The sequence below is a fragment of the Coccinella septempunctata genome, chromosome 4, assembly GCF_907165205.1.
Source record: "Coccinella septempunctata chromosome 4, icCocSept1.1, whole genome shotgun sequence".
Lineage (NCBI taxonomy): Eukaryota > Metazoa > Arthropoda > Insecta > Coleoptera > Coccinellidae > Coccinella > Coccinella septempunctata.
In genome coordinates, this window is record NC_058192.1 from 25,616,348 (window position 1) to 25,635,074 (window position 18,727).

An 18,727-nucleotide genomic window follows, 5' to 3' on the forward strand; every position below is an offset into this window, starting at 1 on the left:
CTACTTCTTCAATAAATTCAGAAATAAAAAGGTTTCCGTGATTTCGATTTAGAAATAAAAAATTATGATCAACAATGCTCCAGTAAAGACTAAGTAATTTAGCTATAGTTTCTATTGAACATGAAATTTTGGACAGCTTGTTGGATACAAGAAAGTTTACAAAAGATTTCGAAGATATGAAGGCAAGAAGAGTGAAATTTTTGTAGATAAATGGTTTGAGTATGTGTAAACCAAAATAACAGAGTACCAAAATAAATGTTTTATCTTCAATAAATTTGTATTTATTTTTTCCCACCATAATGAGGAAACATTAAATAAGAGCCCTCTTCTGACAAAACTCAGCATAAGTATTTACCCTTTTTTTAAAAAAATACAGAATTTCAATGTTTCCTATTATTTTTATTTTAAACGTTCTCTCTTACATAAGAAATAATTTAGCAAGTATGAAAAAAAAAACTCTTATCCTATTTTCAACCAGGTCATCCAATTAAGTGAATATTCCAAAAAGCATAGAACGAACAACTATGAAATGAATGTTTAATACCAGGGCTTACAATTGTTTAATCATCTATCTAGAAGTGCATGAATCAAAAATCTAACATAGGGTTTCGTATTCGTGCTGAAGCTCGTTGTAATTATCAATGGCAACCCAATCTGAGTATAACTTAACATCGAACTTTTAAATGCGGTTTTCATTTTTATGACCCAGTATATGAATAATTGAAATTTTCTGGATATCCTAAAAGTCTTCATTAGCCATACTTGGAATTCGTAAGTTTGGATATTATTCGATGTATCCTCTTGAAAGCTATCAAGATCACCCCATTAACGGTATATTCCAATTGAGAATTTTTTGAGCATTAAGAAAATAGAGAAAAATGTATCTGGAGTACCTATTGCACAAGAAAAATTTTGCCGTTTTCCGGAAAACCGGAAGTTGAAATGAAAAAATTGTCAGAAATTGTCTCTACTCGTGACTCTAACATCTCCTTAAAAATTATTTTGTTCAAAATGATTTTTTCGTAATAACTTTCCAAGCCTATGTTCGATAAATTTTCCGATATCACATATGGATGGCCCTTGGAGAAAACTATCACGATGGTCGATGATAGTTTACTTTTCAATTTTCTTCAAGAAATAACTCACAAAATCCAGCTAATGTGAAACACCTCGATAGATCATCTGAAACGAGACTTGATTTAACCAGTAATGACAATGATCAACATTCAATTCAACCCTGTGCAAGTGTGCAAGGTTATAAGAATTTAAATCTAGGTCTCTGTTCATGCAGCATAATATGTGGGATGCAAATCTCATTTCGATGTTGTCATGTTTTTTTTTTAATCTTGGAAAAGCATTTAAGGGGAAGTAGTACATACGATTCGAGATCAAGACGATCGACATTGGTTGCTTTACGGATTCTACCCCGAATACGAAAATGTGTCACATCTTTGAGCAATAGCCTGAATTACGTACTGAGTCAGTAGTCAGTTGAAAAGTAGAAATTACCAATTGAGAGGTAATATTAGGACTATTGAATAATTTTCAGTTATTCCTGAATTTCAGCGTAATTTTGGCATATATCGCTATGAAAATCTTTGCAATATATGAAGAATTCAATCGCCGATGTCACCCCGTCGTTATTTTAGGCGAATTTTGGCGCTAGTGGTTAACTATGGTTAGGTTGTAGTTACTTGGGTAACCACATTTTGGCGAGGATAACCATGTAACTATGACGTTTTAATGACGTCACACGAAGTAAACCACGTAACCTTCCTCTTGAGTAGGGTTAATGGCGTGGTATGTCATTGAACTCTATGGGTTCCCATAGAGTTGTATTTCTATCTCCTTTCAATGAGTGAAGTGGAATATTGGACCATTCATAGAGAAAGGGACCTTGTCTCTGGGACCATTGATGTTATGTGGGATCAGAGATATAGAATCTCTGTGTGGGATTCACAATGTTTCGAAGAGATGGATGCTATAATCAAAGATTAGCCTTACTCTTCGATATAACGTTATTTTTATAAATAAAATCCAATTTCTGTACCAGACAGAAAATAAATAATAAGGATACTGGGAAAATAATCCGTTTAATTAATTTTTTCACTCGTTAAGCAAAACTGAAAATTTGAATTTGGTAATTTTGATTATTCTTAAGCTTATGAATTATTATTTACTAAGTATGCTGAGGTCTTGGTCGGATTCAGACTTTTTGGATGATTTTTTGCTTTGATAGACTTGATAAAGCCCTAAGCTATTTGGCTTTTTGGACCCTATATACATAGTATATAGGGTCCATATACTATTTCAAGCAAAAATATGAATTAATGAGTATCTAGACAATCAAATGGAAAAGTATATGTGTAGATAGTGAAATAATGAATCCTCAATGTAAAATCATTTTTATCTATAACAAACTCACAAATATAAAGCAGTGTAAAAAAAGGGTATTTTAAAAGGCACGGTCACTAATAACTTTTAATATTACAGATCTTCCTTTAAACAAAGCAATGGTATTCTCAATTCGTGTCGTTTCAGAGAGAAGAAAATTGAAATGGTTCTCCTTGGCCCTTGAATTTCCACTATCACTACTGATATAAAAATTTTTGCTGCTCATTATTTGAGAAACATGAAGCTTAAGTTCCCAACTGGTGAAAGATATGTGTGAATTTGAATTCATATTCCATGTCTCTTTCCATATCATTCAGATTATCAGATGTTCATCGATATGGACACATAAACCAATGTTTGCAGGGATAAACAAGTCTTCTATCAATTGGTACTTTCCATAAAAGTATTTATCTTCTACTTGTTGAAACATATTTTGATATGGTTTCTCTTTCCTTATTCCTCTAACCTCCATTTATTAATTTATTTGGAAATCCATTAATCGAACAAATCAGACAGAACTACCAATTGACACCTTCCAATAAATGTCTTCAGTAACTATGACGTCACACATAACCATAACCATAGTAAGCTGTGGTTACAGCGCCAAAATTCGCCTTTTTATAAATATGTCGAAAAACCGTCAAAAAATGATTGTGCAAACAAGTTTTATAGACACTAATGTTCAACTTTGTTTTTCTCCCAAAAAACCAACTGAATTACAAAAAAATGAGGCGGGGTGACATCAAGAAGTCCTTTAACTTCAATTCAAAAAAAAAATCAAGGCTTCACGTAAGAAATTTAAGGCGTAAATTAGGAACTAGTGAATGTCGTTTTTGAATGGAGATTCTTGAGGTATTGCTTGCCCTTAAGACTTTTTCTAGTTTTTTGAATGTTTTTCACTTTGATGAAATTCTCATGAAATATAATAATTCACTTACCTCTTCGACGCAGTTCTTTTTCGATATTATTCCGAACAAGTAGTCAGGCAAATTTTCAGGAATCTCATCCGATATATTGCATTACACTTGTCACGTACGAAATCCACACCGAAAAACCGCGAAGGGTTGACGTTGGTTCGGAGTGTACTGAAAGTATTCTCGAATTCAGACACGAACATCCGGGCTTCAAAGTGCTACTATCATTTCATACATCCATACCCAGCTTACAATTCAATACATCCACCCACCCCCACTTTTATTCATCCCCCAAAACCCAAACCTACCCACTTCCCTTGCAATTGAAAAGGATCTAGGCTAGGGTGCAAGTAAATTTATGTTGGGTTTCCCACTGCCCTATTGATCTCAATATGAAAAGAACACAAATACAAATATGCACCAAAATCTTCGCAGTTAGGGGGGTGCACGCACCCTGTGTTATCGATTTGATTGATTCGTCATCCCGAATTTCATACACAAGAGCAAGCATATTATGGTTCTATATAAATAAGTATAAGAACCGATGGTAACTCATTGTCAGAAGGTTATTTCGGTCATAACTACTAAACTACTACTTACTTTATTGCCTGCGGTTTTGCTGGATTGTTGTACAGTTTATCGAATTTGTTTTCCCTGGAGAATTTTATATTTGAGCCTTTTTTTAGTTTTTATGAGGTTCAATCAATTATGTAATCGCTCCGAGTTAGCGAGATAAAAACCCAAAACATTAATGGTTTATACTTCAAACAATCATATTTTTTGATATAGTAAACATACAGGGTGATTCATAACTATTGGGACATAGGCTAAGGGCAGATTGTTTGGACCAAAATATGGCGACAGGACCAAATATACCTCAATAAAATATTGCTGTGGAAAAAGATAGAGGGCGTTAAAGTTGAATTTTTTATAAGGGGACAGAATGATATTTCGAGAAGTTCTTTATTACAAGAATTAGAAAAGGCATAGATGTCGGAGGAGGCCACGTAGAACATTGAATTTAAGTTTATTCTTTTTATATAACATTGTTTTTAATTATACTTTATCGTCGAAATAAATGAATAAAATAAATAAATCGTTACTTCAAATCCCCTTCCGATGCTCCGAACTGCTCAATTGTGTTTTTCTTAAAAACGGATGAAAAATTTACAGTGAAATTATTAGCAGAAAACGAGAAAAAATTCAATTTTAACGCCCTCTAACTTTTTCCACAGCAATATTTTATTGAGGTTTATTTTGTCCTATCGCCATATTTTGGTCCAAACAATCTGCCCTTAGCCTATGTCCCAATAGTTATGAATCACCCTGTATAGTGAAGGTATAGTATAGAGAAAAAAAAAATTGGTTAATTTTTCTTATAAGTTCCTTTATTGTAGTATGAGTTTTATTTAATTGAGCATAAAATTCTGATACTGAGTCAGCTATCTTTATACAGGGGGTGCCACAGAAAACGGATGGTTTTCAAATGAACAGTACTCCACTATTATCGGGTTTAACAAATTTTTTTGACAATAATAAGTGTGCCAGAACATGCAGTTGTGCAGTTCAAAGTTCAACTTATGTGCGGAAAATACTTTCATTCAAATTAATCAAATGATGTCACTTATTATATTTGGAGACGTTTTCTGAAGTTCGACTCTACTCTATTCAACGTCCTTTATCGATTTTAGCAGTTTTGCTGCATTGCTTCGCGCAGTTCGGCAAACAAAGGTTTGGTTTCATGCACCCGAGATTTTAGAAAACTCCACAGGAAAAAATCACACATTGAAAGGTCCGGTGAGCGAGGGGGCCAATCAGGAAATAGTTGCCTAACAGCAGTCATCAAAGCTGGGATTGTATGGGCAGTAGCTCCGTCCTTCTAGAACCAAATATGCCTGCGGTTGATTTGTCGTCTTCTCAGCTCATTTATAACGATCATAGATGTTGCAGTCAAAGTGTCAAAGTGATCTAGTTTTCCTCAAAAAAGTAGCGACTATTTACCGGACATAAGTTAATTAAACTGCGTATACTTATTTCTGTCGATAAATTTTTTTTTAAACCCGAAAATAGTGGAGTACCTCCCTACTGTTCATTTGAAAACCATCCGTTTCCTATGGCTCACCCTGTATTATAGTTTGAAAAGGAAGGCCACATTTTACTGCAACCTTCAGGTCTATTGTACCCCCCGCCCCCCTATCAGAAATGTTCTTATCACCCCGCCATATACATCAGCTTGGTCTCCAACTCCAGAGCTCTAATGGATACTACGTTTATATTAGTTGTACGTGCAGGTGTCAACTAAGTCGTCCGGAAAATTCGAATAAAAGAGTTAAAACTTTAAAAAAACTATGACAGACAGATTAACAAGCAAAGGCGGCCACACCACGTCAAACTATCACACATTGGCGTATCTTCCATGAGGTAGTAATGGGATAAAAAACGTTTTCGAACAAAAACTGAAATTTTAAATTATTTTATTTATAATTTCGCCGACTGTCTATGCTACGCCACTACTAACGAGTAGGGTTTTTCTACCTCATTACCCTTCCAATCGGCTTCGAACTGAATAGGGAATACTCCTTCTGACGAAAATGATGTATTTTTTATGAAATATCTTTGAAACGTCACATTTTGAAATGACCATTTCAACCGTTTCCCAAAAAAAATTATTTTAAGCACTTAAGAATGAAAAATAAAAATGGGTATTTAAAATTTAAAGCGTTTCATGTGGATTGCAAAAGTTGGTAACATCGACTGTCTTGATAATAAAGGACAACAAATACATTATCTTAATGATATAGAGAAAGATGGCTGTCTATGAAGTCTGGGACGAACGAGGAAGGTCGTAAAATTTTATGGGATTTTTATGGCCGCTTGCGGTTTAAGCTGTGGATCAACAGCTGTTATTTTATAAACAAGCTGACCGCACATTGTTCTTTTCATCGTCTTGTAAGCGCTGTTGCCAAATCGTAAATTCCGCACAAAGCGATTAAAATTTTAGATTTAAATTGAATTTTAAAAAATCATGAATGACACTCATAATTATTCAGTTTAAACATTCATATGCAGTGATAACCCAAATTGAGGAGAATTCCCCATTGCCTCCTTTGGTACTTATATCTTCTTTGGAAAGAAATACAAACCAACTATCAAGTTTTGTACCCTGAGATTGAAGCTTTCAAATTAGTGGTGCTGGAGACATGTACAGGGTGGGCAAAATTCGTTGTCTACTGAGGGGATCTCGAGAAATAAAAGCTAGAAGAAACCGGATAACACATTTCCGAGCTATTGTTCAGAGAAAAAAGAATGATAAAAGCCGTAGCCTCCTATGATTCTTCGTTTTTGAGGTATTAACAAAAAATGAGATTTTGACGATTTCGAAAAGTTCTCATAACTTGTTTGTCTTTGAAGTTACAGATCTGAAGCTTGAACCTTCTATAAGCGTACTTTTTTAGAATGAAAAGTCGAATATTTCTGAAGGCGAGTATAAAGACCACTGGTGGTGGTTGAAGCGAAAACTGTCGGGTATAATCAGATTGCCGACAACGCCTCATCGAAGTCGTCATTTATAACAGGGTAGGTACTCTAACGATTTGTCAAAATCAGCTGACCGTTCGTTGCCGTGGGGCACACAAAGATTTGATTAAGCCACTGTGTGTTAAAGTTTTTGATTTTTATACTTTCGAAGCTAATGAGAAAATGCTTGCTTTTTGTTGTGTAGTCGAGTGTTCAACTTTATAAAGTTTTTCAGAATACCCGCTGTTTGGAATTTTAAACTTCATTAAACGTCGGGAACAAAAGTTTTTTCAAAAACATGCACAAAACACAATGAAACACTACTCAAACTCAACCGAAACAGCATGGGAAACAATGGAGGGAGGAAAAACTTGTGTAACCTACGGCAACGAACGGTCAGTCAGCTGACAAATCGTTAAATACCCTATTTTATGTCGAATCATTGTCGATTGATCGTGGTACCACTGCAAGGGTCTTAAAAGGGATTTCAAATAAGTGGGAGTCCAACATATTATCGATATTTTGAGATTTTGATTACTGAAATTCATTCGTGGTTTCAAACTACTTATTCCTCGTTATTAAATCAAAACTGAAAATATGACAATTTGATCAATTAACACAACAATTCCCATATTTAAGGGACGTTCAGGAGAAAGAAGTGGACATCTATGTGTTTCTGAAATCTACGTTTTTTTCCAATTCAGAGATGACCAATTCTATAATAGTTGACATGCACCTGCGGAACTTCAGGATGCGGCAGTGCCCCTCGCGGAAATATACCTAAAAGAAACACTGCAGTGAATTCACTGAATTCCGTGGATATACGGAAATTATCGATGTTGGCCGCCTGTCCTCCCGTTCCTTCAGAGAAAAAGTCTCTCTAAGGGGGATGGGGAGACCTTGCCGCCCCCAATGTTGAACGGAGTTGGAGAAATTTCAAAGCAGTTGGGAAAGTTTCGATCGCATATGGCAAAATTTCTATGTTTCTATGACAGTTGGCAAAATTTTAAAGCAGTTGGAGTTGGACAACCGCCCCCCCTTTTTTTTTCCCCCCCCGCTCAGCACATTGTTTGTCTCCTCCAAAAAAAATTTCAATTTCACTGGATTTGCCGCCGCCCTTGTGCCGGGCACGCCTTTCACGCCCGCTAACGGCGGGCCTGGATGCATTATGTTGCCCCATTCTGAACATATGTAGGAAGAAAAGATTAGGCACATTTTAAGGTTTATAGCACTCTCTCGGACATGAGATGATTAGCCAAAGACCACTTACTTTCTGGTGTTCTATCATAAATATTGCTAGACATTTTCGATTCACATTGTATACAGTTGGAAAGGAAACACAAATAATAGAAAAAACATTAATATTTGGGTTTAGAATCAATAACATAAATATACATAATAGGTACATTATCGAACATTATGAAATATCGCCTACTTATTCAATTACACTGTTATTGATTTTGTGATATTTTTCGATCCATCTGATGAGCTGTCGTCCTCTGGTATGCTGATTTGGAACTGAAGTAGAACTACCAAATATGTAACCATTGTGGCTAGAAGCTGAAATAATAGAATTCCTTGAATTTTAAGGTTATAAGCGGATGATAATGGACGAACATCTTCAATGAACCTATTCCAATTAATTGTCAGGATTCGAGATTATCACCAATTACTTAATTCAATGTACCAAGCTTATATTACACTTATACATACTTATATTACAGAAATACCTTCTTAATGTCAACAAACACCCACAGGAATTTCAAATATAAAATCATGCCACCTTTCCCCCCAAAATCACACCTGGAACCGCCACTGTTCTGATCATGGATATTGCCCTGTAGTGAAATATCAGCAGATGCCCTAGGGTGGAGTCATTTATAAATGACCATGTAGTTGTGTAATGGATTTCATTGATAGAAAGAAAGAACAAGAAACATTTTGAGATAATAGGTGTACTGATGAATTGAAAAGCGAAGAGCTTTAAAACAATATTTCCCATATGAAAAATATCGATTAAGACTTAGGAGCATCTGTAATGAAATTAGCATTAATTCACTGGTTCATCAGTAGGGTTTCATATAGAATTGCAAACCCCATCAAGAAATCTAGGATAATGCCAGATCAATACATTCAGATGTTTCCTTAACAAAGGTTCATTTATTTCTGGGAATTGACCAATTAACCTTTATAAGAAGAAGTAACAGCCCCATTCAAATTATCTAGAATTAAAAATTTGAACAGTTTCAATACACTCTCGATTTTATAACAATCGTTCAATTCAACCTTGTGGATATGAAGAAGACTCTTTCTTTGACATGAATCGTTTTCAGATTTCTAAATTGGACAATGATGAGTTATTGGTATGGATATGCGATGAACTCGGATATAAACCGTTTCTCAGGCCCGGATCTACGATTTTTTCTGACCGGGGCAAATATTCATGATGGCGCCCCCCCCCTTCTAAGGTTCGTAGGAAAAATCTAATTGCATATTCATCATCACTTTCAACCTGAGTTATTTTTTTCACTAGTTCGAGGTCGTATAGATTACGAATATGCAATTAGATTTTTCCTAAGATGAGTACTTTGGGAAAAAAATCACTCATATTTTTTTCCCATTGTTCCATCAAAAGATATTTTTTCTCATTGTTCCATTAAAACTTATTCTTTTCCCAAAACACTCCCAAAAATTCCATAAATAAAAAAAAAAAATTAAAAAGTTTGTATTTACAAGAATGTCGTTTGCAACCCGCCATCGTCTATCGTTTTTACCCGCGCTTCATGAACGAAATTATTCCGAACAAAAATTTATTTTTGTAACTACATATATCGACCCGGATCATTTTACATATTAATTCAAGGTAGATCACGAATATGCAATTAGATTTGTTGAGGATCAGTATTTTGAGGAATGAATCACTTTTAGTGCAAAATTTCGGAAATATTGGTCAACTTTGAGGAGCTGTAGCAGCTAGAAAAAAGGCACTACTCATATGCTGTTTTTTTGGTGATGAATTGGTTCTTTGCAGATATAAAAATCCACACTTTATTCATCTATCTCGAACGGTTCAGATTTTATGAATTTTTCCGCGAAGGTCCAAAATTTCCGATTTTCCATCGAACATAACTTGAAAAGTAATCTTTTTTTAAATATCTGTTTACATATTCCTGTTCTACGCCCTCGAATTAGTGTACAGAATGAATTCGGTTTTGATCGGAGACCAAAAATATTCTTCAGAAAACCGCCCACTTTGTATATATTTCATTTTGTGAAAACATTTAAAATAAAACTCAATTTCGTGAAACTTTTGTATAAAATATTTTTTTGTAACTCTCTTAGTAACAAAGTTAAAGGGGGGCTCAAATTATGGTGAAAAACTCGGTACATATATGGAAAATTTGAAAAAATTTCGATCTTACCGATTTCCACCAAAATTGGTGTTTTTACTAAGGCATAGATTACGAATATGCAAACAGAATTATGCTGAAAAGATTAGTTTTTATGTTATGGTCTATAGAAAATCGGAAATTTTGGCCCTTAGTTCCAGATGAGAAGGCGATGAGTCGGCAATTCCCCAGGCAAAGAAATTACTGCTTGCGACGCAGTGTAAACATATCAGATCTTTCAACCCAGAGACAAGGTTGTCTCTGTTTCAACCTATTTCACCCAAGTGTGGCGGTCATTCGTAGATAGATGACTGAATAATATGCAGTTAATTTATCCCTCATTGATTTCAAAGATTTTAGGCATAGTGATGGTTTATCATGTTTCTATTCTACAGTTTCCATTTTAGCACTAGGAAATTAATTTTTCCCGAGAAAATCAAAAGTAAAAAAATTTTAACCTCTGGTTGATTTTGGCGCCCCCTTAGGCTGGCGCCCGGGGCAAGCGCCCCGCTTGCCCCCCCCTAGATCCGGGCCTGCCGTTTCTTGCAATGAATTTGTAATATTTATGGTATGCCATAAAATTAATCATTTTTCGATAGTGGGCAGCATCTGATGATTATATTGATCATATGTCATGACACCCTGTATATACAGGGGATTTTCGAAAAATATAATTCTTTTATGGTTTCCCATTCAATTCTGGAGAAAAATAGACTATTGCCAAATTTCGATACAGTCGATATTTTTCTCGGAATAAATAAAAACTTACAAGCATACCTACATTGAGACGTGATCTTTATTCAAACTGAATTTTCTCCATAGGCCTCCACGTAATAATTATGCCAAAAAAGTCACATGCCATCAGGAGCATCCGAAAAGCAAAACTACTCTAAGTAGGACTTGAATTTTAAAAATTCTCATTTTTTTCGTGAATCTTGTACTATTGAATTCGGAAAATGATCTGGATCAAATTGAGCACGAAATTAACTTTTAATGGAACAATACCTACCTTGTGATTCATAACATAAAATTAGCTAAAGGTTTTGGAAATTTGCTTTCAATTTTTCACAAAAGTCAACATCAAGAATGACAGCTAATAATAATTCATTTATTCTGTATGTAGTCAATAGAATTTTTAGCTGTCATTACAAATTGAAATTGTCAAAACAAATTCTAGATTATTTGCTAGTCAGAGTCCAGATAATAGTAGACAATCTTTTGAGTTTTAATTGGGTAAGATATGTTATTTTCAGAGAATATTGTATTGTTTCAATTCTCCAATTTATTTTCAAGATATGCCCAACAAGTCCAAATCAGGCCTGTCAGCTTGTTCTAAAAAATCCCGAGCTTCAAGAATTAAAAGACTCCAACTATCCGACCAGGTAAGAAGATGAAACAATTTCAAAGCATTAATTTTTTTCATTATCCATTAAAAGAACAAACAATACTTCACCAAAATTATTTGGATAATTGGCAGCTGAAGGGTGCAAGATTAACCTCTAATGAAATACTGATACTGAAATATAATATACATACTTTTTTGAGTATTCGTTCAATACATTCTCCCGGAATGTTATGAATTTAGCCGCCATTTTGTTTTTTCCTTTGAAACAGAAGGGGAGATAAGAGGATCGAGTTGAATATTCGAATATTTGAATATTTGGACAACTAGTCCAGCATAACTGTTCAATTATTCTGAGATCCTCTCGAATAGTATTCTATACTATATACTTCTGCTTAAATTTACTTACATTCGTGGACAGAATTGTCATTCAATCGACACAGAAAAGTATAAGATCATATCCCAGACAAGTCTTTGCGAAAATGATTCGTATTGTAGGAAGTATAATGAAAATAATAATGATTAGCCGAAAGGCTGAAGTCGATAATGATAAATAATAAATGGATTTTTTTTTACATGTGAGTGAAATATACGAAACATCTCGATCGAAGAATTCAATTCAATCTTAAACTCCTTCAAAAATTTTTTGAAATTAACGAATATGTGTCGGTACAAAGTATAACAACCTTAATGAAAATGATAATCATGAAGAAAATTTAAAGGGAATCTTAATGGATTACTACTATCTTAATTTTGTATTCATTTTTAAATCGATCGTTGACAATAATATGACAGAAGCCGTGATGATGGATAAATTTACAAATTACATTATTTCCAAGTAAATAGAATCATGCAACAGTGAACTGTATTTAGAAATACAGAGTAAAATATATATTTCAATACCCAATGTTTTCCAATTTCTTGGATACAGAAATAATTCGACATTTTTGAAAATGAAAGTTCTTTTCATATTTTCTTGTATAACGCGCCGTTTTCGAGTAAATTCTCATTCAAAAATGAAATATCGACAAATTGGGTCCTTCGGCTGAATGCATCCACACACACAGATCCACACGAGGACCCATAGAATTAAATTACATTACTTATAAGAAGACATATCAATATTGCTATATCTTCTTGCATTACATACATATTTGTTGTGTCATAGACTTATTATCCTAAAAATAATTTCGTTGGCGATAATAATGTAATAATAATATAATCATAACATCAGAATATCACCCTAAAAGCTCAATAGAACGAACGGATGAGCTGCCACGACACCTTGGGGGTAGAGGCGTAGAGAAATTGTTGATTTGTCCAACCGGATGTCCCAGGAAATTGAAGGACGAGAATATTTACTGAACAAGACTGCTTCATCAGAACTTCATCGAGTAGTCTGTGATGCTGATAGTTCTACTCCGTTGAAGCTGCAGCAGGACCAATTGGAAACCGTCGAACACTCTGCAGAAAGCAAAATGCAGAATCTAATTGGCAAACCTTTGCATGGAAGATACCAGAAAGAAGTCAACCATGATTACGTCGACATGTCTGCGTCGAACTACTGGTTGACTTCCGGAAGGCTGTTTGCCGAGACAGAGGATTTCATCTATGCCATCCAGGATCAGGTGATTCCGACAAGGAACTACATGAATTATATCGCCATTCGCCAAGGATGCCTCAGTGGCGAAAGATAGCTGTCGTTATGGTTGTGCGACACATGAAACCATCCAACGTGATGCTCTTGCCCAAGATTTTACACCAAGAATAGGCAAAAAATATCAACTTCTAAGGACAAAAAAGATTCCCTATTACAATTACCATCCGGATGCTGTTTTGAAGAATGATCATCACAAGCTCTACTGGGATCGCACGGTTCTTACAAACAGGAAGGTTACTCACAATATACCTGACCTCATATTGCTGAATGAGGATGAGAACAGAGCACTATTCATCGACGTGGCGATCCCAAACAACAACAACCTACTAGATAGCCTCTCTGTTGAGGCGAAATTCTTCTCACTACTAGATAGGCACATCGAAAAGATTTCGAAATACAGAGACTTCGAGAAAAACACCTGGAGACAGTGAGAGTTGAAAGATATCAGGACTATCCCTGTTCAACATCATCTACAGGCCTGATACCGAAAAAACTAACAGAGGATTTGAGGAAACTTCAGCTGGACGAAAACATCTATAGAGTCATGCAGAAAGCGGTACTGCTAAGGACGACGAGAACGCTACGCAATAAGTTCCTGGGAAATGAAGATAAACATGTAAAAGAACACTATCCATTTCAAGAGGAGCTGCGGGGAGATCAGGAACTCTGCGGACACCGAGGACAGACGAGGAGGAGACAGAACAGGATCGACATCATGATACACAGGAGCAGCCCGGATCCGACCACCACCACGAGCCCGAAAACCTGGAAAGGGCTCCAACAGAACTTAATCCTTTATATATGATATCTGAGATAAGTGAATATTCCTCTGTAGAGGAGTCAAGCGAATCAACGCTTGATTGACGGATAAACGTCAATTTGTTTTCAATCGATAATTCACTCGCATGATTATTAAAAATATCATTCTTGAATCAACTTATGATCTATTTACGTATATTCATTTATTCTCAATCGCTAATTCTCAAATATATTCAGAACTGAAAATGTTTTAGTGATTTCGTTTCCAAAATCGAGTGGTTACCAATTCGTTGACCGGGCAATTGAAGTTCTGTGAAACCCGCTATCAATCACATACTCGTATATAGGACAACATAAATAAATATTGAATATTCCTCTCTTGATTTCTATTTCGTTTTTGATAAGAATTACGAATTCGCCTTGCAACCACCCATATCAGCTCTGATATTCATCTCCTTTTTATTGTTTTTTATTTCATTTCGTATAAGATTAACCAGATTCAAACGTAACTCACGTTTGCCTATTGGAGATGAATATCAGAGCTGATACGGGTGGTTCCAAGCGAATTCCTTATTCTTATCCGAAACGGAATAGAAATCAAGAGAAGAATATTCAATATTTATTTATATTGTCCTATATATGTAATTGAATGTCTTAAAGAATCAATAAAATATTATTTTTATATTATTACCACCAACGAAATTGCGCGGAACCCATTTATTTTATTGTATACAGGGTGGTCCAGATCGTAACCAAGAAATTTTAACCACGTATTCTACATCAAAAATAAGCCCTAGTTTGTCATATAAACATATGTATGTCGAGAAATGTTTCCTCTCCGAGATACGGAGTGTTAAAATTATAGAAAAAAAATGTTTTTCATTAATAACTTTCACATTGCTTGAAATATTTTCATGAAATTTGAGACATAGGTTTTGAGCGTCAAGGAGCACTTTTTGCATATTATTCCTTTTCTATTATACCAGTGGCGTCCATACTGCAGCATGACTGAATATTTTCAGAAAAAAAAAATGATACGCCACTGGTTTTTCCGACAATAAAAATTACTATTTAAATCCTTATTTAATTTGGAGCAAATTCGTTCTCCTGACTTTTTGCTGTACGAGGCAATGAAATAAAACACATTCTCATGCATGAAGAAATCGCCCAAATTTGATATGGTAGGTACATAATAACAAAGATTAACTCCTCTTGATAATAATAAGACCGTAGTAAGCTTTTTATTGCTATATCGAATTTTGTTTGTTTGTTTTATTTTTTTGACCAGAAACGGTGCCTTACAGCAAAAAATCAAGAGACCGAATTTGCTCCAAATTAAATAAGGATTTAAATAGTAATTTTTATTGTCGGAAAAACCGGTGGCGTATCATTTTTTATCTGAAAATATTTAGTCTCGCTGCAGTACGGACGCCACTGGTAGAATAGAAAAGAAATGATATTATGCAAAAAGTGCTCACTGTCTCAAATTTCGTAAAAATATTTCAAGCAGTGTGAAAGTTATTAATGAAAAACATTTTTTTTTCTATAATTTTAACACCCTGTATCTCGGAGAGGAAACATTTCTCGACATATGTTTATATGACAAACTAGGGCTTATTTTTGATGTAGAATACGTGGTTACGATCTGGACCACCCTGTATATTTGTACTTCGCCAAATGAAATGGAAAAAGTGAGTTAATGATTGTTTTTTTAACAAGTTAAAATCGTATATTTAATACCTGTAATTCAGATTGCTAAAAATAGAGATCTAACGTTTGATCCAATATGTTGATAAGAGCTGGGCAAAATTTGGTTTCGATGCATTCATTAGAAAACTAGTATCAACTAATTTAGTGAACACCTACAGCTGTCAAAATTTTAGGAAAAAGTCGAATATCTCAGAATCGGTATTATATAGGACCATGGTTATCATACCAAAGTTACCTTAAAATTTGACAAGGAATTAAAAAATGCAATAATATACAGGGAGTTCCATTTAAAATAAGTGAGTTGATACCAACAGGAAAAAAATGGAGCACCCTGTATTAAGGTGGGTTATAAAAAATAAAAGTTCAATCGATTAGAGACAACAGACAAGTTTCCTATTCAACTTTTTCTTTTAGCTCCTTTAGTTTCCACAATGAGGTATAAGGGACATTTTAACTCGGACACCCTGTACAAGTGAGCTGTTAGCACACATTCGTGAATTATTGAATATTCACTCACTCATTCAAATCTAATATCAATTCATTCCATGCCAGTCAAAATCAGTTGGAACATTATTTTAGATTGAATTCAACATGTTAAAATTGGATATATGTGGTTACCCTCGGAAGTTTTTCGTCATCCCTTCATATGAGAATGAATTTCACACGAAAAATTCGAATAAATTATCTACATTGTAGTGAAATTTCCATAAAATCAGACATCTTGTTCCAGAGTTGTGTAAGTGTAAAGACAAAGGGACAAACAAACCAACCAACAACGGACTTTAACATTTAAAATACTTGTAAGGATGCCCGCCAAGAGAGTGAGTCCCAAACTGTTACTCAGAAGAATTTCGTCTATCGTCTATAAAAGACACCGGAGATACCACCTACTATGTATAAAATAAAACAATAAACAACCAAGCCCAAACGCCAACGAGGGAACGAGGGTACGTGTGAATGGAATAGTCCGGGAGGCAGGGGCTTTTTTTTCAAGGAATTTCATCCCGGCTGAATTTAATACTGTGGGCCTGTTCCGATATTGCTGTTAGTACTGGCCCGCAATCGAATAACAATAGAACTCGAACGACTGGGCCAATAGGCATCGTTTCTGAAATACTGACAGTACTATTCAGCAATATCGGAACAGACGGCAAATGTTGTAGTGACATTGAACATGACGAAACTGACCGTCAGTCAGAAATGCAAAATTTCAAGTGATTTTATCCCGGCTGAAATTTTTCATATGTAATATTAATGTTAATAGTAATAAATAGTGAAGTCAGCCGATAGGCGGAGGGTGGAAAATACGTCAGTCGAGCGCGTGAACTTGAAAAATTTTTTAAAATCAAGTGATTTCATCCCGATTGAAAGCACCTCCATATGATTTCTTACATATATGGAAATATAAAGATGACCGTCAGCTGCGTGTCTAGCGGGGGAAAGACCACTCAGATCATTGAAAATTCCGCGCGCCGTATATGAGCGCGCTCATACATTTTTGCTCTGACTGACGGTCTTTCCCCCGCTAGACACGCAGCTGACGATCATTTTTATATTTCCATATATGTAAAAAATCATATGGAGGTGTTTTCATTCGGGATGAAATCACTTGATTTTCAAATTTTTTTTTCCCAAGTTCACGCGCTCGACTGACGTATTTTCCACCATCCGCCGATCGGCTGACTTCACTATTATGTTTCTGATTAACATCAATATTACATATAGAAAATTTCAGCCCTGATAAAATCACTTGAAATTTTGCATTTTTTCCCAAGTTCCGCCGCCTCCCACGCACTTATTTAAAAAAAGCGCTCGTTGAATTTTTATTAGGCGATTGGTTAAATGATCACATGGCATCGTGGATTGGGAATAAAACAGTTTTCGTAAACTACATATATGGAATGCCACAAATATGAAGTTGAACAAGGTAAAGTTCAACGATCATCGGATCCATTGTTAACGTGTCCAGGTCACGAAGAAGCAGACACATATATGGTTTTCCATGTCTGTCACTTGAAATCTGATATTCATGTAACAATGCGATGATGTGATACAGATATATTGATCATTATGTTGGGAAATATGAATTTCATCGAGAAGAACGTCCAAATCTCGATGCATGTTGGTACCGGCAATAATCAGACATTCATTGATGTCACCAAATTGTTTGCATCATTGGGTCCAAATTTGTGCTCTATATTGCCAGGATTTCATGCCTATAGTGGATGCAATTTCAACTCAGCATTTTACCGTAAAGGAAAAAAAACGTTTGAAATTCTCCGGAAGTCTCCAACGTACATACAAGCAGTGAGTGACATTTCAGAAATTCCCAATTGTAACCTCGATCAATTGTTCACATACTTAGAATGCTATGTTTGTAGAATATATGGATTTACAGAATTTGATGATATTAACACTGCTCGTGTGTTAACATTCAATAGAGCATACGGCAGTTAATATGATTGCAATCCAATTAACTTGGAAAAAAAATTGACGGATTGTTATTCTCGCCCTGTAAGGCTGAACTGAACAAACATTTCTTTCGAACGGCATACATCGCCCACCTTTGGAGCCAAGCACATCTACCTGTGCCTACCGATTTATTCGAATGTTGATTTTGTTGATAACGAATTAATCAAAATATGAATGACCTATTGCATATGTGCAATAAGATCTATGCTATCATTTGGACAAAGAGATTCGTGTCGGGGTCACTTAAAAAAAACAACATTCTGACAGTCTCTACATATTACTACTTCTATTTCTCCACAAGCACCAGTATTATTTTGAGGACTGTAAGAATGGTAATAACACAAGAAGAACTGAACCCTACTTTTATCCCATACACTCCTCAACTTTAAGGGAGAAAAGAGTCCATTATGCAGCGATGAAATTATTTAATGGCTTACCAAGGAATTTGCAAGGCATCGATCAGTTTGCCTTTTTTCGGAGAAGGATTCACAGCTACATACTTCAGTTTCAGTGTGAACCTTATAACTTGGAAGAATTTAGAGAATTTTGTAAAAAGAAAAATTGTTCCTGA

At 35.1% G+C, this 18,727-nt stretch overlaps 1 protein-coding gene across 1 annotated transcript in view; it reads right to left on the bottom strand.

Annotated features, from left to right (window-relative positions):
- Nucleotides 1-8,170: 8,170 nt before the first annotated feature.
- Nucleotides 8,171-18,727, bottom strand: part of LOC123310674 (gustatory and odorant receptor 63a) — a 38,046-nt gene continuing 27,489 nt past the window's right edge. Inside the window, exon 7 of the mRNA XM_044894257.1 lies at nucleotides 8,171-8,384. Within this exon, the coding sequence (XP_044750192.1) occupies nucleotides 8,268-8,384 (117 nt within the window). The 3' untranslated portion in view covers nucleotides 8,171-8,267. The remainder of the gene's footprint in view (nucleotides 8,385-18,727) is intronic.